General features: G+C 42.2%; 2 protein-coding genes across 2 annotated transcripts; both read left to right on the top strand.

Annotated features, from left to right (window-relative positions):
- The first annotated feature begins 6,707 nt into the window (after nt 1–6,707).
- Nucleotides 6,708–12,835, top strand: LOC125444032 (olfactory receptor 5B21-like). Its single transcript, XM_048516471.1, has 3 exons — nt 6,708–6,776; nt 8,201–8,341; nt 11,879–12,835. Exons 1-3 carry the CDS (start codon nt 6,708–6,710, stop codon nt 12,833–12,835), a joined length of 1,167 nt encoding a protein of 388 aa, XP_048372428.1.
- Nucleotides 12,836–15,678: 2,843 nt separating this feature from the next.
- Nucleotides 15,679–22,194, top strand: LOC125444031 (olfactory receptor 1020-like). Its single transcript, XM_048516470.1, has 4 exons — nt 15,679–15,702; nt 17,115–18,031; nt 19,743–19,764; nt 22,141–22,194. Exons 1-4 carry the CDS (start codon nt 15,679–15,681, stop codon nt 22,192–22,194), a joined length of 1,017 nt encoding a protein of 338 aa, XP_048372427.1.
- The last annotated feature ends 46 nt before the right edge of the window (nt 22,195–22,240 follow it).

Here is a 22,240-nt window from a genome sequence, read left to right as displayed (position 1 = left end):
AAAAGGAGAATCTGGGCTCCCTAGTTTAAACACCATTGAAGGTGATGCTGTTTGGGGGTGGATTCCAGCATCACAGTGACCGCCCATTGGAGGCCCCCCCCCCAAAACTCAGATTTTGCACCGGGCTCCATTTTCCCTAGCTACACCTCTTCCCAGAGGGGAGGGCAGAAGGGACTGCTGGCTGCCAGCTGGGAGCCCAGCTGCTGGGGGGGGGGTGGGCAGGGCAGGGGAGTCTGCCGTCTCTAGCCTTGGATAGCTACTTTTATAAGCACTGCAGCCAGGGGTGGGGCTTGGTGATGCATGGGGTCATGGCCCCACCTTCAAACCCCCTCCATAAAAATATCTATACCTACGTCACTGTTTTAAAGACTGGCAGCTGAACCCACGTTTGTTACGAAATAAGGAAGCAATTAAACAGTCAGAGTTAACATAAAAGGAATATTTGAAGTATGCTGCAGTTCTTGAATTAAGGTGGAGCACAATTTTGGATGACAGGAAGGCCGAGATTATAATTTTGATATTTTATGGTGTGGCTAGGAGCTGGGATTGCTAACCTCCAGGTGGGTCCTGGAAATCTTCTGGAATTACAACTCATCTCCAGATGACAGAAATCAGCTCCCCTGGATGACAAACACTTCTAATTTTGTTAGGGAAAACTCTTTTTGAGTTAACCCATAAGCCCCCCCTCTCCCCCCCCTCTCTCTGTCTCTGTCTCTGTCTCTCTCTCTCTCTCTCTCTCTCTCTCACCTAACTTCCAGGGTTGTTCTGAGCATAAAATATAAGAAAAAAAGAACAATGTGTGTCTCTGTCAGTTCCATGGAAGAACAGTAGGATAACAATGCACTAAATAAATAGATAAGGCTAGACCGGTGTGTGTGTGTGTGTGTGTGTGTGTGTGTGTGTGTGTGTGTGTGTTTGTGAGCACGCGCGTGCGTGCGTGCGTGTGTTATGCTGCTGATTTTTATGTGTGTGTGTGGTGTTTTGTTTTTGTCTTTATAGTGCATAAAAATTCCTATAAAAATGCAATGTGGACATTCAAAAAATTCTATGAAAAGAACAGTTTTGATTTTTTTTTAAATCAAATATTTTGAGGTCATCTTCTTCACAAGTTACACATATGAATAATTTCTTAAAATTAGTGGTTTTTTTAAAAAAAGTAGAAGTTGGTTTAGGAACAGCAGGACCACGGAGAGTGGGGGGGTGGGGGGGTGGAGGGATTAGAGGGAGGAGAAAATTCCAGTGGCCCTGTTCATCTTGAAGCCCCATGAAAGTCAAGCAAACCCATGCAATTTGTTTTCATTTGTTGTTTTGGGGGCTGGTGGTGACTCTCAGCAGCATAGAACATGAGTGGACAGAAAATTTCCTATGCCCCCCCCCCATTGTTACTATGGCAATTAGTACATATTTACGCACCATTAAGGATATGTTTGTTGCTATGAAACTGTATAGATGACATAACCCCCACAGCAGGTAAAGCTAATGGACAGAGAGACCTCCCATGCATAGGGAGGGTGAGGGGAAGGCTAGTAATGCTAGAGAGAGAGACCAGAACAGGGGTCTGCAACCTGAAGCTCTCCAGATGTTCATGGACTACAATTCCCATCATCCCCTGCCACCATGGTCAATTGGAGTGTGGGGGTGGAGGGATTAGAGGGAGGAGAAAATTTCAGTGGCCAATTGGCCATGGTGGCAGGGGATGATGGGAATTGTAGTCCGTGAACATCTGGAGAGCCTCAGGTTGCAGACCCCTGGACTAGAATCTGAATGACCAAGTTCAAATCCCAGTTCATCTATGAAGCTCACAAGATAATTTTGGTCCAAACGTAAGGTGACCAGATGGTCACCTTTGTGATCTGGGATGGGGGGGAGGCGGCCGCACACGCAGCTGCAGGAGCGCACGGCCTTCTGGGGCTTGCCGTTTGCCGCCCTGTGATGGGCGGCAAACGGCAAGCCCCAGAAGGCCGTGCGCTCCTGCGGCCGCGCGTGTGGGAGGCTGCCGCTTTTGCCTTGCAGCCCCAGAGAGGCGAGTGCGACTGGCCTCCCTAAAATCGGGACAAGTGGAAGAACCAGGGATGTGGGATAAATTGTTTAAAGCCGGGACTGTCACGCCAAAAGCAGGGCGTCTGGTCAGCCTATCCAAACATGTGCTCTCTCTCTCTCTCTCTCTCTCCTCTCTCTCCTCTCTCTCTCTCTCTCTCCTCTCTCTCTCTCTCTCTCATACTAACTTCCAGAGTTTGTTCTGAGCATAGAATAATTTATTGCATAGAATTGGGAAAGGGGAAAAGCAATTCAAAAGAGAGCCGAGTGAAAGAGTGGGGGGTTATGTAGGATTTTATACTTTAGTTTGGCCTGTGATATTCTGGTGGAATTACAATGGACATCCAGAGTACAGTTCCCCAGGAAAAATAGCAAAAATGGTAGCTTCGGAGGACACCTTCTATGGTATGCCATAGATCACATCCCAAATTACCACATATTCATAGGCACTGCCTCCAAATCTCAAGGTATTTCATAGACCACCTTCTGTACAGGGGAAAAGAAAACCCAATGACTGCATCTCTAGAAGATTTTATGAAGATAAAAATAAACATGAGTGTAAGGAACTGCTGTACATGATTTTGAGTTTGAGAGATAGAAGCAGAAGGATTAATCTGGAATCATGTTCGGCATGTCTCTGCTTTCTGGCTACTTTGCCTTTCCACGCTGCACGTTTTATAATGAGGAAGGCCAAAAATGCACATGAGGATGAGGGGAGAATCTACTTTCATTCCTTACTCTTTGGCACTGTTGCACTCAGTGAAAACTGCAAACTAATATGGCATAAACTGTCAGTTCTAAAAAAAAGTGAAAGCCCCTCTTCAGTAATTAATCCAAAACATTCTGCGAGCATGGGGACCATTTCGGTGGCTTTCGCTTTGCCACTCTAGAATAGTCCATAGATTTATAGCAGTGACTCTAGACACAGATCTTGGAATGCTGTAAACAAGTTTCTAGCCACCCAATATATTAACTGGGGTCTTTCATGAGGTCCATTTAGCGTCAGAAAGCAGTGGAAATTGTTTGAGAGGGGTAGCTGTTTGCATCTAATGCCGAAAAATCAACAGGGGCCTTGTGGAACCTTCCACATTTTTATTGTAGCATGCTCGTTTTGCAAAGCCCCTGGCCACTGGGAGTGCTATTATTGGTTTCGGAGCTGCTTGCGGCGCGTGGTTCTAGCAGCATTCTCTCCTGACATTTCGCCTGCATCTGTGGCTGGCATCTTCAGAGGATCTGATGAGAGAATGCTGCTAGAACACGGCCATACAGCCCGGAAACCACACAGCACCCCAGTGATTCCGGCCGTGAAAGCCTTCAACAATACATTGAACTACAGTATTTTTTATCACATGGATGGAATGCATCCTCTCTAGGCTGACATACATATGAGGCTTTCTCTTTCTCTCTCTCTCTCTCTCGCTCTGTGTGTGTGTGTGCATGCGTGCATGCATGCATTCGCCATCAAATCACTACTGACTTATGGTGACTCTATAGGATTTTGAAGGCAAGAGTCATTCAGGGTGGTTTGTTGTTGTGTGCCTCTGGGTTGGATGAGAGAGTTCGGACGGGTATGACTGGCTCAACAGGTCACCAACGAACTACGTAATAGGGAAAAAAGCGGACAAACGAATCCAGTTCACTAAGTTAGAACCCCTCTATATAACCACCAAAACTGCACTTTGAGGTTAGGAACAGAAAAACAAGTTGTGATACTCAGGATCAGATTTGCTGGTGGGGAAGTCACTAAGGGAAATGCAAACGTAATCAAGAAAATTTTCAAGGTTGTGAACTACAAATCAGAATATATGGGAATAAAAGTAGGTCCTGACCTTTTCTTCAATAGGCCACACACATTTCAGAGATATTTCTCAGCTCCATAGTATCATAACTAAGGACAAATCCATGCTTTAAAAATGACCTCTCTTTTTTTTTTGCCTAGAACAGCTACTTTCAGAAAAATTATTCCACCACCAGCCCCCTTCACTTTGCACTTGCAAAATAATGCATTTTGAGCCACTTTCACAGCTGTTTGCAAATTGGATTTTGCTATTCCTTGCTTTAAAGAGAGCACTGAAAACTAGTTTAGAAAGGTGCATTATTCTGCATGTGCAGAATGAGCCTATACCATTCAAAAGCATGCTTCCAGTATGGTTAGCTCAAAAAAAGATTGAATTGTCTAATCCTTTCCTGGTAAACCATGGGACCATCCTACAGTCAGAGTTAACATAAAAGGAATATTTGAAGTATGCTGCAGTTCTTGAATTAAGACCATCCTACAGAAAATAGCATATCTATCTTCTATCAACTTCAGTGAGTAATCTCCAGTTCCAGCTGTTAATCTGACCCACCCACGAGAATCCAGATTAATGCCAGATGTAGGGAACATGTAGCTACAATTGGCCAACCCAGAGCTTGCATGCCAAAAATGTGGTACAGTGCTTGATACAGTCCTACAACATTGTTACTCCAGTCTAAGCCAGCTAGTTCCAACAAACTTAGGGCTTCCAGATATATCTCTTTTATAGAGGATTATTACTGTTAAAAAGAATACAATGTCCAGATTATTTTTTTTTGAAAAAGTTTCACTTTCAAACAGGCATGAAATAAAAATTAAATCATCCTATCTTGGGCTTAGTGAATGGAGCTTGGTATTTACCTCTAAAATGACTGTGGGTGGAATCTCTGATGTATTCCATTGATGTCCCATTCCTTAGATACAAGTTCCTCCAGTTTGTTGTCCTTATGCACCCATCCATGCTTTAGATCTGCTGCTCTCCTTAACATTCATTTATTCAAGAGCAAAATGACAGTAGTTTGTTTTCCTATGTAGTTAGAGTCTACATGAAGAAACGAAATGGAATAAAGTCTGAGTACTGGCAGTGGGGGGAGGAGTTTGTCGTTTGTTAGAACTTTGCCAGTGTTAATTAACCTTTCTCTGTTGAAAGTACAGGAAAGAACAAAAAGAAAAGAAGAAATTTCAGACCTCAGAGACTTCACTGTTAATACTAACTTCAGTAGTAACTTTTCCCCCCTAATAGATAACCATTATATTTGACAATTATATCTGTTGAAAGTACAAGGAGGAAGGGAAAAAAAGAAGGGAATAAATTCCAGACCTCAGAAACTTCACTGTTGATACTAACTTCAGTAGTTTTTCCTTAATAGATAACAATTCTATTTGGCATTAAGTAGCACTATAATAGGGGTTTTTTTAAGCCTAACAAATAGTACCCCACCACAAATCTTGTATCCTTTGGACATCAGGCCACCATAACTAAGGCCCCTTCTGCACATGCAGAATAATGCGTTTTCAAACCACTTTCACAACTGTTTGCTATTCCGTACAGCTTCAAAGAGCATTGAAAGCAGTTTGAAAGTGCATTATTCTGCATGTGCGGAATGAGCCTGAGATTCTCCAAAACAATGTCAAATTTATCAGAGGCCTTTCATTTAAAAAAAATTACTTGCTGCATAAAAGATATATTACAGCAGTCAACCTACCCACTATTTATTGAATTCAGAAAACTGATGAGAATTTTTCAAATAGAATGAGTATCCGGGAATAATTTAAAAGATGAACTATGTTTTGTTAGTTTGCATATAGTGAAATAATCCAGCCATATTCTGGTTCTAACAGTACAATTCATTGATAGATTAGATGGATTTAGAAGGGTGTAATTCTTTTAAGGGCAGAACTGAAAAGTATAAAGTATACCCTGCGATGGAAAGAAATCCTTTGAAAGTATCTTCTGTTGTCATATTCTCATGCCATTATTTATTTGAATGTGTCAAAAGCAAACATATTGACAAGTCTGTCCGCTGACAGGAAGATGTGAAAAATCTAGAAGGTTCTAGAGTGTGCATGTTTCATAATAGGGGTGCATCATTTGTTCAGTTTCTTCATGCTGAAGTCAGTGGACTTAGACTATAGTACCTTCACTCAGGATTGAACTGTTCATCTTTTAAAATAGAAAATCACTAAGACAACAATACATGTGAATTTTTTAAAGCAGAATAATGTTCTATGCTCTCTCCCACCAGAATGAATTGGCTGTGCTTCTTGAAAACAAAAACTATTAACTCACTAGACGCAGTGTGCAACAGACTTCTCTCTGTGATACACCTCTGAAGATGCCAGCCACAGATAAAGATGAAACGTTAGGAACAAGATCTACCGGACCATGGCCACACAGCCCAGAAAACCCACAACAACTATTAACTAATATCAGTGGACTGCTTTGGAAGTCTAAATCAAGGGCTTTTCCACATGTATTATTTCCTCACTTGTGCAGCCATATTGCATTGTTTTTTTTCCACTTTTCCACATGTGTTTTACTCCCTGCAGGGATCACCTTGATATTTCACCACTGTAGGTCTTGGTTTATTATATGAGGCTGGAGAAATATTGAAACAACCACTAGAGGAAGCAAAATACATGTAGAAAGGAGGGAACCATAATGCAACTTAGGTTTACAACTGCATGAAAATACTCAGGCAGCCCAATTCAGAGCCCGTGGCGGCCAGGGATGCTGCCACTTCAGCACCACCATGTCATCTCCAGAAGGCTTCTGGTAGCACAGGGAGTAAGTCCAGGACCTGGGCCACACAGCAACTAGCCACAAACCCCAGGTGAAAGCCAACTAAAGTCAGTTCCACCAACCCCCACAGAAATGCCCCAGCTCACCTCCTGTTGTGGTCCAGTCATGGAAAGCTGCAAGTCCTTCTCTGAAAAGCACCATGTGAGAGACACTCAAGAGGAGAGGTAGTCTAAGGAACTAGAAAAACTATATAGTCTAAGGAACTTGAGGAACTATGTAGGTTACAATTACCTGAGGGTAAGAATTAAGATCTTTTTAATGTATGAAACCATACTAGAACTAGAAAACCATACTAGAACTAGAAAACCATACTAGAACTAGTGCATGAAACCATACTAGAACTAGCAAACCATACAGATAACAGTACACCTATACTGATTGGTCCTAAGTTTGCAAAGAACTTGAAGTGATGAAAACAACTTGAAGGCATTAAGAAAGTGATATATTAGAACCTTGAATCAATTGTAAAAAATATTGAAACAACTAGTAAACCTCTAAGAAACCAGCTTCTTGTATATAATTTCAATTTTATGCTTTGCCAGAAAAACTTCCTGATTTATTTTTTTGTAAACACAAACTTGATTCTTCTTTGAACTTTACAAGCCTTTGGTGCCAATTTATTATTATTTTCTGACAGAAAGGAAAATATTATTTTGGTGTCCCTACACAGATGCTAATCTTCCTGTCTGTGAACTGCTCTGGTTGAGCAACTAAAGATCATTTTAATGTTTAATTTAATTCATAGAAGTGTATAGGATCAAGTGTATACACAAAGTCTTAATTACCACATTTATGCTACTGCAGTGCATATTGACGAACAAAAGGGTGTCTCAGTCAAATCATAATTGACCATTAATTGTTTGGACGGAGAAATCTCCTCAGGGCATGAGTCAGTTAAAGACACCACTCTGTCCCACCCTCCTTCTCATTATATGGGACACTAAGGGGTGTTTTTTTAAAAAAAAAAAAATTAAGGCATCAAATTTGTAGCAAAGCTGCTCATGACTTTCCTACAAACAACCCCTGCATTTAGTAAGAGAGGTAAGAGAAAATGGGTTGAATCCAGCCAGCTTTTCTGTGGGTGAAGAAGAGAAGTGTCCTCTTTGATGACTCAAAAAAACTACACTGAGGCCCCTTCTGCACACGCAAAATAATGTGTTTTCAAACCACTTTCACAACTGTTTGCAAGTGGATTTTGCCATTCCGCACAGCTTCAAAGAGCACTGAAAGCAGTTTGAAAGTGCATTATTCTGCATGTGCGGAATGAGCCTGAGACTCATGGGAGAGATTCAAAAGCCATATTAATAGAAGAAGGGGATGCTCCCTTGGTTTAACTCATATGTTTCTACAGAGGAAATATCCCTTCCAGTGACAAAATCTGGTGCCACTGCTGTGTACTCAAAAATTTTCATATGTGGCCTATAGTTACAGCTTCCTAAATGGAAATGTGGTCCCTCTGTTAATTCTTGTCAGAAGAGAGTGCTATACCCCCTGAAGCATAAATAGGAGCTTATTTGAAATAACTCATATAGTCATAATTCTCTTCTGGCTCTCAAAATCTGCAGAGGCATCTGCACATGGAAAAAGAACCATATGTCACTACGAAGGTCTTCAGTCATACGCACAAAAGGAGGGAAATCATTTCCCGTTTTTCTGTACTCTATGTTGAAACTCAAGCTACCTCTCCAGTTGCCTTCTCAAGAAATGTAAAATGTATTCCAACTTTCCTTGTGATAGACCTTCAGACTTGCATTATTTTCTCTCCTTGACTTCAGAGAAAGCCTCGTTACAAACATTTATCCACTAAGTGGCTACCCCTTGAGGGACATGGCATCTATATATATAAAAATCTATCAGTGCGTTTTTTTGCTGACAGGTAACCTCCCAAACTACTGGACCGATTGATTTGAAATTTTCACACAACATCGCATTCACGTGTGGCCAGGTTTCCATACTGTTTCCACACCTCCTGTTGTGTACATGTCACAACTGTGCCAGTTATTGTGCACTTGCCACACCTGTGACAGTTCTGTTCCACAACAGCGCCATCTGCTGGCCATCAAAGCAACACCCTCTGATACAAGGGAAACAACCATGTCTTCCTTGAAAATCGTCTGCCATCTGAAGTGAAAGGAATGGGTCCCGCCATCTGGACATGGCTCACCCACCCTAGCGGAGGAAGGGGAAGATGAGGGAGGGTCCGGGAGTTTGCTAGACCAAATGCTCTGAAATTTGAACACAACAGAACCCCAATACAGCTAGCCTATATGATTAAAGGATTAAGCCCAAAGTGTTGGCATTGTGGAGAAAAAGGAGCATATTATATACATATGTGGATAGAATGCAAAGTAGTGAAAAAGTTTTGGGAGAATATTTTAAAATATGTAGAACTACTGGTAAAAGTAAAAATTGATGTAAATAAAGAATTATTAATTGTGGGGATAATAGATGACATTAGAGTGAATAGAAGTTTGGAACCAATGTATAAAATAATGATTAGAGCAGCACACGCAGTGTTGGCGTTGGGCTGGAAAGATAATAAAAATGGACAGTTTCAAGATGGTTGGAATATATATGGGAACAAATACAGTTAGAGATATTTGAAAGACTGACAAGAAATATTTTATGGAAAGAAAAAATAGAAGATATTAAGAAGATATGGACAGTGTATAAAGAATGGATTGAAGATGCCGGATTTAACGAAGAGCCATGGAAAAAGAGAATAAGAAGAATGAACCTCCTGCTGCCTGCATGAAAAAAATCAATAAAGAGAAGGGGGAGGGGGGTGAAAATGGAAAAAATGTATAGATGAAAGAAAAATACTAAATGTAACAAATGTATAAATACTCTATACAATAAAAAAAATTTAAAAAATGAAATTTGAACACAACGTAGCTCATGCCTCCCAATGTGTTTTCAGCTAGGTAATCCGCCTGCAAGGGAAGGGAGTGAAAGGGACAGGTTCAGCCACCTGGACATGGCCCACCCACCCTAGCAGAGAAAGGGGTACATTAGAGAGGGACGTGGGGCAGGGTGCATGCAACGGAACAGGAGAAAGGGAGGGGAGCGAGGGGCCCTTTGCCCCTCCCCTCCCTTGCAACATTGTGCAACGACACATGTTTGAACCGTTCGCTTCCCCTTTTCTTTCTTTTCCACTTCACCAGACTAAGCCAAAGCAATGCGTGGCCGGGCCCGCTAGTACTGTTTAATTATTTAGTACAGTTTTATTTCTTATCAGGACTTGTTTCTGCTAAAAATGGCCTGTGGTGATGGTCTTCCCAACTAGAGTTGACAAATCTGAGTAGGGACATTTCTGGGAATTTGGGTCTGGAGCCTGGTGGTGTTTGGGGAGAGGAAGAAGATCGGCGAGGATGTGATGCTTTCAGTCCATCCTCTGACGCTGGCATTTTCTCACGGGACGAGATTATTTTAAAAGGGCAAAACTAGCCTTTAATTTTTTTTCATGTGTACACAGTTAGGTGTTCATTTAAGTCCTCACATCTGTAATTAAAGCAATTTCTCTCTGAAGTAACAGTCGCCTGGGTTTCCTATGCTCCCCTGAGGACAAATGTTTATTCTCCCTTCAGTTTTATGTGAAGCTTGACTCCAGCAGAACAGTATTTGAACTCAACCACCACAATGTTTTCTTCCCCCAGAACAGTAAATGACACTGCTTTATGTGAAGGTTTAGAAAATAAATAGAAGTCAAAACAGGAAAATACTCAGCCAAGAATTTCTAGAGCCAACAAGAGGGAGCTATTAACAAATGAGTTCAAGTAGACAAAGGATCAAGAACGAAAAGTGGAGTGTGAGTTGAGATCCCACACCCAGGAATGGGGAGCAGATCGAATCTGGCTAATATTCATCTTTCTGATGAAATTCATTTTGAGGTAAAAGCATTTTGCTCAAATTTCTCCATCACCCTGTGGAGAATCTTGTGTCTGTTTATAGATATGTGTGATTGAATGGTACCTTTAGCTGTGCTAAAAAGACAGACATGGTTTTTAAGCATAAGCATTTTATTGTCATTGTGCACGCACAATGAAATTTACAGCAGCATTCCTCGATGCACACAATTTCAGACTCATACCCCATCCTCACTTTCCCCTTCCTCCACCCATCCCTACACAGCCCCAAACACATCAACACAAAGCCGCAGAGTTTAGCATAGCCACAACTCTAGAGTAGAAGCTGTCTCTAAGCCTCTTTGTCCTAGTTTGATAGACCTGTATCGTCTGCCGGATGGTAACAGTTCAAAAAGAGAGTGTGCTGGATGAGACGGGTCTCTCAGAATATTTTGGGCTTTCTTTAGGCTTCGGGAATTATAGAGTTTTTCAAGGGTCTCAGCTGCCCCATCCTTTATACCTTTAACTTAACAATTTCATTTTATATTTGGTGCAAGAGTCCAAGCTCATAAAATAAGTATCTCACTTTTAGCACATCCTGTCCCAAGGAATTCAGGGTGGCTTGTATGGTTCACATGCACTCCCTTTTTATTGTTAAAATAGCTCTGTGGGCTAGGTTAATCTGAAGGAAATGCCTTGCTCAAAATCATCCAGTGAACAACTCAAGTAGGAATTTGAACCTGGATTCTTTGCTGGATCTAGCTAAAGTATTTGTATTCGCTGCAGAAATATATGTCAGGTGCTTTTCTTGCCTATTGTGTGTACAAATTTCATTCCTGTTGGGGGCACAGTGCCTGGGACGCTCCCGAGTATGGCAGCCATTCTGCTTGAAAAGGGGTCTCACAGGGCCCGGGAGGCTCCCGGGTATGGCAGCACATTGCTTGGAAAGGGGTCCCCCAACACCCATGGGGGGGCACCTGAGTACAGCAATACACTGTCTGGAAAAAGGGTCTCTCACGTGCAACTGACCTTTCCTTCCCAAATGTGGTTTCGGAGAAAACTGCTGATATTGCAGACCCTCTGGCTCCAATGTGTGTACGTGCAAATACCAAATCTTCTGCTCAAACCCCCGTGCTCTTTGCCCTGTCCATTGTATTGTGTTTCCCCTGCCTGCCTGCCTGCCTGCCTGCCTGCCTGCCTGCCTGCCTGCCTGCCTGCCTGCCTTGTTTGTTTTTCCTCTTGTAAACTGTCAATAAAAGGGCTTGGGGAGAAACAGGACGGCAGAGTTGTCCCCTGCATCTCTCACTTGCCGAAACGACATGCTGTCTCCGTTGCTGTAAGACTACACATTCCATGCATTTTTTAAAAAAAATCTAAGCTTTATTTTATTTGCTACAGCTAATACAGAACAGAACAAATCTCACTGCCAACACGATCTTCATTCTTCTGGGATTCAGTGATCATCCAGAGCTTCGGGTTCTTCTCTTCCTGGCTTTCCTCATAATCTACATCCTCACTGTGTCTGGCAATCTGATCATTGTTGTGCTGGTTGTCAATGATGTGCATCTCCACACCCCCATGTATTTCTTCCTAGGGAACCTGTCATGCTTGGAGATCTGCTACACGTCCACCATTTTGCCCAGATTGCTCTTCAGTCTACTGACAGGGGATAGAACCATTTCAGTGCATGGCTGCATGAAACAATACCTTTTCTTTGTCGCCTTAGCAGTTGCGGAGTGTTATCTCTTAGCTGCGATGTCATACGATCGATACTTAGCCATATTAAAACCACTGAGGTACACATCTCTCATGAATAGCAGAGTCTGCCTTTGGCTTATTACCATCTCTTGGATGACTGGGCTGCTCAATGTCAGTATAGTCACGTCGCTGCTGTGGCACTTAATGTTTTGCGGTCCCAACGAAATTGAGCATTTCTTCTGTGACTTAGCCCCTGTGTTAAAGCTTTCGTGCAGCAACACTGACATAGCAGAACTCATAATTTTCATTTTTTCCTCCATAAACACTGTCCTCCCCTTCCTACTTACCGTGATCTCGTATATGAATATTATCATCACCATCTTCCGAATGAAGACCAAGGCTTCCAGGCGGAAAGCCTTCTCCACTTGTTCTTCCCACCTCACTGTCGTGATTCTTTTCTACGGGTCTCTGATTTGTGTCTATGTACTTCCGGAAACTACCATGCTGAAGGGGCTTCATAGAACCTTCTCCCTATTTTACACGGTCTTCACTCCGATGCTTAACCCTCTTATATACAGTCTGAGGAACAGAGAAGTCAAGGCCGCTTTCTTTCGAACTGCCACTAAAATAATCAACATTGCATACATCTTTCCTTAATGATGGCTGGTTTTGTTTTATTTGTGTTAACAAGAGAAACAAGGAGCTACAGCCTAATCCTTGTGCCACGTTTTAGCATTGGCAATAGCATGGCATTCTACATGAAGCAATAGATTTCCCACTGTACGCTCAGTTAGTTTACATTCTGCAGACAAGTAAAGAATTGAAGTGTGAGGGAGGATTTGCAATGCATACTTTCTGACATTAAACAGGAATTGTATTAACCTACTGTTCTGGAACATCTTATGTAATGATGACAGAATAATTCAACACATTTCAGGAAGTTACTGGAACGTAAATCAATATTTCGAAAGGTTGCCTTTCAAAGCATTTTACTCATTCCATAGGACATAATGTTTTGTACCGTGTCTTTACTTGGGGGAAAAAATCCTGAAATTTCTAATCAGCCAGTCAATGAGCTCTCTTAATTTTTCCACAGAGAAAAAGCTTGGGGGGTTGGGTTGCCAACCCCCAGGCAGCACCTGGATATCTCCTATTATCACAATTGATCTCCAAACTGTGAATATCAGTTCCCTGGAGAAAATGGTTGCTTTGAAAGGTGGAATCTATTGTATTATGTCATGTTTAGGTCTTTCCCTTCCCCACACTCTGTTCTCCCTAGCCTCTACCCCTCAAAATCTCCAGGTATTTTCAAATCCAGTGGCGTGGAAATGGTTTCTCTTTAGCTGTTTGTATTTCTAAAAGTGGGGCTGGGAAGTTTCAACTGCTTTTCTCGTCCAAGCTTCAGAGAAAACCTTGGCCTTTTCCGCACGGGCCATTTACGGCACCCTGGGGACGGCAAAAACGCTGTCCCCAGGGAGCCGTTCGCACAGGCGGCGCTGCCAAAATGCAACAGCGCCGACCTGGCTCCTCTCCTCCACCCCCAGGGCGGCGTCAGGCAGCCTCCAAAAACCTCCCTCCTGGAGGGAGGTTTTTGGCACAACAGCGCATTCCCGGCGGCGCTGTGCGAACGGCACCGCCGGGAACACGCTGTTTTCCCCGTCCCTCTCCCACTCACCTCGTCGCCTTCGTTGCCCTGCTGGCCTCCTAAGACCCTCTCCCACTGTCCTCCGACCCCTGGAGGTCGGAGGGCAGCATGGGCGGGTCTTAGGAGGCCAGCAGGGTGACGAAGGCGGTCGTGGCGGCTGGGAGAGTAATCAGGGCAGAAACAGCTCCATGTGAGGGGCAGCTTCTCTCGCGTCTGGGCTCCCATTCAGGGGTGGCTCTCACTCTCATGCAAACGGCCCCCATCCCTCCACGTGGCAGAATCTGCAGGTGCAGAATCTGCCCTTTCCACTTCGTGCAGAAAGGGCCCTTGTTACAAATAGGGCTATGGCAGACTCTCTTAATTTTTTAGTGCAGTCTAATTTTTTATTAGGACTCAATTCTTCTAAAATGGTGTCTGATGCGGGCTTGGCAACTTCAGGGGTGCCACCTTTGGATGGGGAGGCTGCACAGGATTTGTGACAGGGGCGGGCTGTTGGTGGTGAGGAGGGGAAGGGAAGTAGATCAGTGAGGATATGGAACCTTGAAATTCTCGGAAGTTGCGCTTTTCTCACTGGGATGGGCCATATTGAGGCAGACCAGGTCAGGCAGCACTTTGGGACTGGAGCAAGGTGTTGGTTCTCACTTCTTTAATGAAGGTGCCTCCAAATGGAACAGTCCTCTGGGTTTCCTATGCTCCACTGAGGACAAGTGTTTATTCTTTCTTCACTTCTGTGAGAACCTTGAAAACTCAACCACCACAACGCTTTCTCCCTCCAAATGGATAATAACAGTGCTTTGTATGACAGTTGAGAAAATGAATAGGGAGTCAGAGGAAATCAAACTATTTAAATATTCAGTCAATAATTCCTAGAACCAACATGAGGAAGCTGTTTAGGAAATGAGCTCCGGTTGGCGAAGGACCCAGGAAGACAAGTAGGGTGGACCCTGAATTGGGGGGCAAATTGAATATGACTAATATTTCTCTTCCTAATGAAATTCATTTCGAGGTAAAACGATTTTTTTCAGTACTTGCTCAAATTTCTCCATCACTCTGTAGAGAATCTTGTGTCTGCCCATGGACATGTGTGTTAGAATGGTACCTTTTAGTTGTGCCATAAAGAAACACAGGTTTTATTCTGTTGGCACCTAACAGTTACCCTGCATATTTTGAAAATCAAAGCAAATTAATATTTGTTTTTAAAAGTGAAAAGGTGAGAGATTCTACATTTGAACACTACATCTCTCTTTTCATTATTATTTTTTAACATGATGGTCCTGCTGAGATGTTTGACTAGATACCTGACCACCTACGGGGGTCAGGTTTTGTGGCAAAACAGCTTGCCTACATAGATGCCACACAAAATAAATGAGTTGCACTTTTGTATTTGTACTGAACTGATCTGACCTACCCAAAAGAGTCCCAAAAAGTCTTGCTTAGCTCCAGAGTGATCAGTTATTTCCATATCACCAAGAGGGCTGGGTCGAAACTGGCGATCTAACTTAATGAAACAGGATCTGTCCCTTTGACAGAAGCTTCATAGGATGTTATTTACTAGGTGATATTATCTGCCTCCATGCCATGAAAGGCTTAATTTCTGGAGAGGAGTAGTGTCTAGATCTTACTGATTTTTTTAATTGAAAAAAACATCCTCACAACTCATTTCCACTGCCTACATGCATAATCCGTTGAAACGTCTACCACTGGAAATTTCAGTGGCCAATAAAATGAGGATCTTAAATTGCAGTTCATGAAATTACTATTTGCTGAAGTAGCAACAGATTTTTAACCAAGCTGTTTAACCAATCCATATCTTGTAGTAAGTACTGAATTGCCTTGTTTTCAATATTGGCCATCCATGTTCCTGCAGGATTCTAGAAAGGTAAGGAGAGTGATGACCTGCCCCTGTTTATGTTCGATTCGTCTATAAGCTGATTTTGGAAAGTTTTGCATTAAAATGTGGTACACAATAAATCCAAATGATGATTCTCAATAAACAAAAAAATTGAGATCATTTTGAAATTTAAAAATTTTAAGTCTCTGTGGGCATACTAGTGCTTATATTATAACTCAATAGATGGCTTTCAGAAACAAGTTTTATTTGTTTCTTTGCCTGTGTATGGATGTGTGTTTTGAGTGGAAAAACACTTTGGGAAAGTAGGCAACCATTTCCATATTGCAACTTCTTTACTGAAATTAAGAAGAAGAAGGAGAAGAGATTTGATTTATATTCCACATTTTTCACCTGTAAAGAGACTCAAGGTGGCTTACTAGCTCCTTTTCCTTTGTCTCCCCAAAACAGACACCTTGTGAGGTAGGTGGGGCTGAGAGAGTTTGGAAGAACTGTCACTAGCACAAGGTCACCCAGCTGGAATGTAGGAGTGGGAAAACACATCTAATTCACCAGATAAGCCTCTGCCACTCAGTTGAAGGAGTGGGAATCAAACTTGGTTCTCCAGATTAGAATTCACCTGCTCTTAACCACTACACCACGCTGGCTCTCATTAACCCATTCAATTCTCTCAATTCAATTAACCCATTCCGCTCTCTCTCAGTGTGACAAACCTATGACTTTCAGCTCCGTGGCTGGGATGGAGACGGTCTGTGAACTGTAGATAAACTACCATCAGGGATAGGTCAACACATTTTCCCCTTCTTAACTGTACATTTCTCTACACCGAGAATCAAAAGTCTGGGTCGATTACATCAAAATGAGGTAATGTGGATAAGGATGTTGACTGAAATGACAGATTGCATGGCCATGTAATATCAAATTCCCATTGTCTAGCCAAGTGAAGGCTTTCTGTGTGATTAAAACTCAAGTCTTGTTTCAAGGTGGAAAGAAGTATTAGGTGTTGAATGGAAAACTCCTTTTTAATCTGGTCATAATTGTTTGCCACCTGCCTGAACTCCCAGTCTACCTGAATATTGCTGGAGGAATCTGTGTGAGCCAGGACTCTAGTTTGTTTTGACCCTTGCACTTCCTTCAAGAAGGTCAGGGCAACTTAAACAGTCTACCTCATCTTTTATTTCTTTGTGTAGTCCTCACAATAAGCCTACAAGGTAAGTTAGATCAAGTGAGAGCTACTGGGGCACAATTACGCATATAGCTTCATGACTGAGGAGAAATTTGAACCATACAACCCATTATGTCATCTTGGTCCTAAATGCTGGCTTCAAATATTGTGCAAGAATACATCAAGTCTCCATGGGACAAGTTCACATAAACTCGATTTTATATGATATTTTATATAAATGCAAGCCTTGTTTCATAAAATTCTTTATTTCCAACAGCAAATCAATAACAGAACAGATCGTACGATCATCACACATTTCATTCTCCTGGGATTCAGTGACCACCCAAACCTGCAAGTCCTCCTCTTCTGGTCTTTCCTCACAATCTACGTGCTCACTGTGGCTGGAAATATTATCATCGTAGTGCTTGTTGTTGCAGATCTGCACCTCCACACCCCCATGTATTTCTTCCTAGGGAACCTGTCCTGCTTAGAGATCTGCTACACATCCACCATGGTGCCCAGATTGCTCTTTGGTCTCCTGAAAGGGGATAGAACTATTTCTGTTCATGGTTGTATTATGCAATATTTCTTCTGCGGTTCTTTAGCATGTACTGAATGTTATCTCCTGGCTGTGATGTCCTATGATCGCTATCTAGCCATATGCAGACCACTGCGGTACACATATCTTATGAATGGCAGGATTTGCTTCTGGCTTCTTGTCATCTCTTGGATGGCTAGCCTGTCAAATGTCAGTACAATAACATCCCTTTTATTCAAGCTAACATTTTGTGGTCCTAATGAAATTGAACATTTCTTTTGTGATCTGTCGCCTATGTTGAAGCTTTCCTGCAGTGACATTCACTTAGTGGAACTTGTGCATTTCATTTTTGCCTCCATAGACATTGTACCACCATTTCTCCTTACTCTGATCTCATATATGATTATTATCATCAACATCCTTCAAATGAAGACCAAGGCTTCCAGGCAGAAGGCCTTCTCCACTTGTTCCTCCCATCTTATTGTAGTCATTCTTTTTTATGGGTCTCTGATTTGTGTCTATTTGCTTCCTGAAACTGAAACAATGAAAGAGCTTCATAGAATCTTCTCCTTATTTTACACGGTCTTCACTCCAATGCTCAACCCTCTTATATACAGTCTGAGAAACAGAGAGGTCAAGGCAGCTGTTTACAGAACCGCTGCTAAAATTGCCAGTGTTGCTCTCAAACTACCTTAACAATGAGTGTGTTTTATGTGGTTGTTGCTCAATCGCTGCCCTTTTCAGTATTGCTGACATGCTTTTGATCGTGCTAATCTTAGAGGAGTCTACATAAAATGTTTTCCCATTAAAACATTTTCTTTTATATAATGCAGATGTTGGAAGAAGTGGAATTGGAAATAAAATATGAACAAATTGTCATTGTGTAATCTTACGTGATATATAATTCTTGTTCTGAATTTAGATATAGAGGATGTTTTCAATTGCATGGGAAAATCCACCTTGACCATGGCAACGTTTTAATTGCACAAGAATCAGAAAGCAAAACAGAAGATAGATTTTTGTTCTGCTATAGCCATCTGATTTGCTTGATGGTGGTAACCCATGATCTCTACTAAGAAGCACAACGTACATGACTTCTAGTCTATTTGGGGAAGAGTTTTTGTTTCTTAGCTGAGTTATGTTGCCCAGATGTTGTAACCACCTGCTGGGACCAATGTTCCTCTGCAAAGGGGCAGTGGGAAGTTGAAGGGAGGGGATATTTTTGTCACTAAAGCAACTATCTTGTAACTCAACTAGTCTAATGTTTTTAAAGCCCTGACCTGGATGACTCAGGGTAGCCTGATCTCAGATATCAGAAACTACGTAGGGTTGTTCCTGATTAATACTTAAATGAGGGACTGGAGCACCTTCCCTATGAGGAGAGGCTGCAGCAGTTGGGACTCTTTAGTTTGGAGAGGAGGCGGCTGAGGGGGGATATGATTGAAGTCTACAAAATTATGCATGGGGTAGAAAATGTTGACAGAGAGAAATTTTTACTAGAACCAGGGGGCATTCATTGAAAATGCTAGGGGGAAGAATTAGGACTAATAAAAGGAAACACTTCTTCACGCAACGTGTGATTGGTGTTTGGAATATGCTGCCACAGGAGATGGTGATGGCCACTAACCTGGATAGCTTTAAAAGGGGCTTGGACAGATTTATGGAGGAGAAGTCGATTTATGGCTACCAATCTTGATCCTCTTTGATCTGCGATTGCAAATGCCTTAACAGACCAGGGTGATCAGGAGCAACAGCCGCAGAAGGCCATTGCGTTCACATCCTACATGTGAGCTCCCAAAGGCACCTGGTGGGCCACTGCGAGTAGCAGAGAGCTGGACTAGATGGACTTTGGTCTGATCCAGCTGGCTTGTTCTTATGTTCTTATGTTCTTATGTTCTTAAATGGGAGACCACCGGGGTCATTATGCAGAGGAAAGCAATGGCAAACCATTTCTCTTCTTGCCTTGCAAACTGTACAGAATCATTGTTGCTGAGACTTCACCACACTTTACACATGTTTTTATATTATGTTTCCTTGGATCTGGTCTCACTAGGAATGACAGCCATTTTCCATATGTGTGCTGTGGCTTAATTTGCAGTAATAAAGTTTATTTCCTGTTTAAGAAAGCAGACTGTGATTCAAATCTTACTTGCACATCTAGGCTTTTCATAAACCCTAAGAACACACATACACAGAGGGAGGGTTAAAGTAATTGGAAAGCTCTGCCATTTGTACTTGCTCAGATGCAGCCTTACAAGGGTGTCTTCAAGATACTGGTTAGTTACATCATAAGCTGTGTTTTGTCATTTGGGCTGGTGGTATTAAGAGAAATTCATTTTTTACATGAAGGCAATCATGCAACATTCATGTGAGAAGACACTCATCCAGGGTGAGTTTGTGACAACTATTAGTATCTATGGCCCCTTCTTTACATGCAGAATAATGCACTTTCTTATCTTTTTTCCATTTTTCTTCTTCACTATTTTGTAATACATATAGATTGCCTTCAGTTCATTCTCTGAAGTTGACATTTTCTCACAGGATTAGATTATGTTAAAAGGGCAGAACTAGTCTTTAATTTCATTCACTTTTGGACACAGATAAGTGTTCATTTAAATTCTCACATCTTTAATGAAGAAAATTTTCCTCAGAAGTAACAGTCCTCTGGGTTTCCTATACTCCTCTGAGGACAAGTGTTTATTCTGTCTTCACTTCTGTGAGAAGCTTGACTCCAGCAATAATTGAACTCAACCACCACGATGCTTTCTCCCTCCAAATGGGTAATGAGAGTGCTTTGTATGACAGTTGAGAAAATGAATAGGGAGTCAAAGGAAACAAAACTATTTAAATATTCAGTCAATAATTCCTAGAACCAACATGAGGAAGCTGTTTAGGAAATGAATTCCAGTTGGCGAAGGAGCCAGGAAGACAAGTAGGGTGTGCCCTGAGATACCCAGGAATGGGGAGCAGATTGAATATGACTAATATTTCTTTTCCTAATGAAATTCATTTTGAGGTAAAACTATTTTTTTTCAGTATGTGTTCAATTTTCTCCATCACTCCATAGAGAATCTTGTGTTTGCTCATGGACATCTGTGACAGAATGGTACCTTTTAGTTGTGCTGTAATAAAACAACAAGTTTTATTCTGTTGGCACCGAACAGTTACCCTACTTATTTTGGAAATCAAAACAAATTAATATGTGGCGTAGTGTCTAAGCAGCAGTGGTGTGGTGTCTAAGAGCAGTCGCTAAGAGCAGGCTAAGAGGAACCGGGTTTGATTCCCAGCTCTGCCGCTTAAGGTGAGGAGGCTTATCTGGGGAATTCAGATTAGCCTGTGCACACGCCAGCTGGGTGACTTTGGGCTGGTCACAGTTTTTCGGAGCTCTCTCAGCCCCACCACCTCACAGGGTGTTTGTTGTGAGTAGGGAAGGGGAAGGAGATTGTAAGCCCTTTTGAGTCTCCTACAGGAGAGAAAGAGGGGATATAAATCCAAACTCCTCCTCCTCCTCCTCCTCCTCCTCCTCCTCCTCCTCCTCCTCCTCCTCCTCCTCCTCTTCTTCTTCTTCTTCTTCTTCTTCTTCTTCTTCTTCTTCTTCTTCTTCTTCTTCTTCTTCTTCTTCTTCTTCTTCTTCTTCTTCTTCTTCCTAAATGTGAAAAGGTGAATACTACATCTCTCTTTTCATTTTTTTTGCATGATACCACAACCAATACCTGCTGAGATGATTGACTAGACAATTGACCACCCATGGGGGTCAGGTTTTATGGCAAAACAGCTTGCCTACATAGATGTCACACAAAATAAATGAGTTACACATTTGTATTTGTACTGAACTGATCTGACCAAACCAAAAGAGTCCCAAAAAAACATCCTCACAACTCATTTCCACTGTCTGCATGCATAATCGGTTGAAACTTCTACCAATGGAAATTTCAGTGGACAATAAAATGAGGAGCTTAAATTGCAGTTCATGGAATTACTACTTGCTGAAGTAGTGACAGATTTTTAACCAAGCTGTTTAACCAATCCATATCTTGTTGTAAGTACTGAATTGACTCGTTTTCAATATTGACCATCCATGTTCCTGCAGGATTCTAGCAAGGTTAGGAGAATGATGAATTGCCCTTGTTTTTGTTCCATTACTCTATGAACAGACTTTGGTAGGTTTTGCATTAAAATATGGTGCATAACAAATCCAAATGATGCTTCTCAATTAACTAAAATATGGGATCAATTAAAAATTTTAAAATTTTAGTATGTATATTATAACTCCATTGATAGCTTTCAGAAAGAATCGACCCGCTCTTAACCACTACCCAACACTGACTCTCATTAACCCATTCAACTCTGGGCCTTTCCCCACTCACCCTGATCCCCCCTATACCGCGCGCTGCTTTCAGCGCGCAGCATCCCAGGCGCACGCCCAGGCACTCCCAGAATGGGGTCATCAAAAGGCACCATTAAGAAGTGCGCCTGGGATGCTGCATGCTGAGGGGGCGCAACAGCGGCAGAGTCGCGGCAGCTGCACTGTCACCGCCCCTGTCGTGGGGAGTGCCCGGGGACCCCGCGCTACTCTCCTCAAGTAGCGCGGGGCTTAAGGTAAGTGGGGAAAGGCCCTCTCTCAATTCAATTAACCCATTCAACTCTCTGCCAGTGTGACAAACCTATGACTTTCAGCTCTGTAGCTGGGTTGGAGAAAGTCTGTGGACTATAGAAAAACTACCAACAGGGATAGGTCCACACATTTCCCCCTTCTTGGCTCTAGGTTTCTCTACACCAAGAATCAAAAGTCTGGGTCTATTACACCAAAATGAGGTAATGTGGATAAGGATGTTAACTGAAATGATAGATTACATGACAAGGTA

The sequence above is a fragment of the Sphaerodactylus townsendi genome, linkage group LG15 (assembly GCF_021028975.2).
Source record: "Sphaerodactylus townsendi isolate TG3544 linkage group LG15, MPM_Stown_v2.3, whole genome shotgun sequence".
Classification (NCBI taxonomy): domain Eukaryota; kingdom Metazoa; phylum Chordata; class Lepidosauria; order Squamata; family Sphaerodactylidae; genus Sphaerodactylus; species Sphaerodactylus townsendi.
The sequence above is the reverse complement of the archived record's forward strand: the minus strand, read 5'-3'. Positions and strand labels throughout refer to the sequence as shown.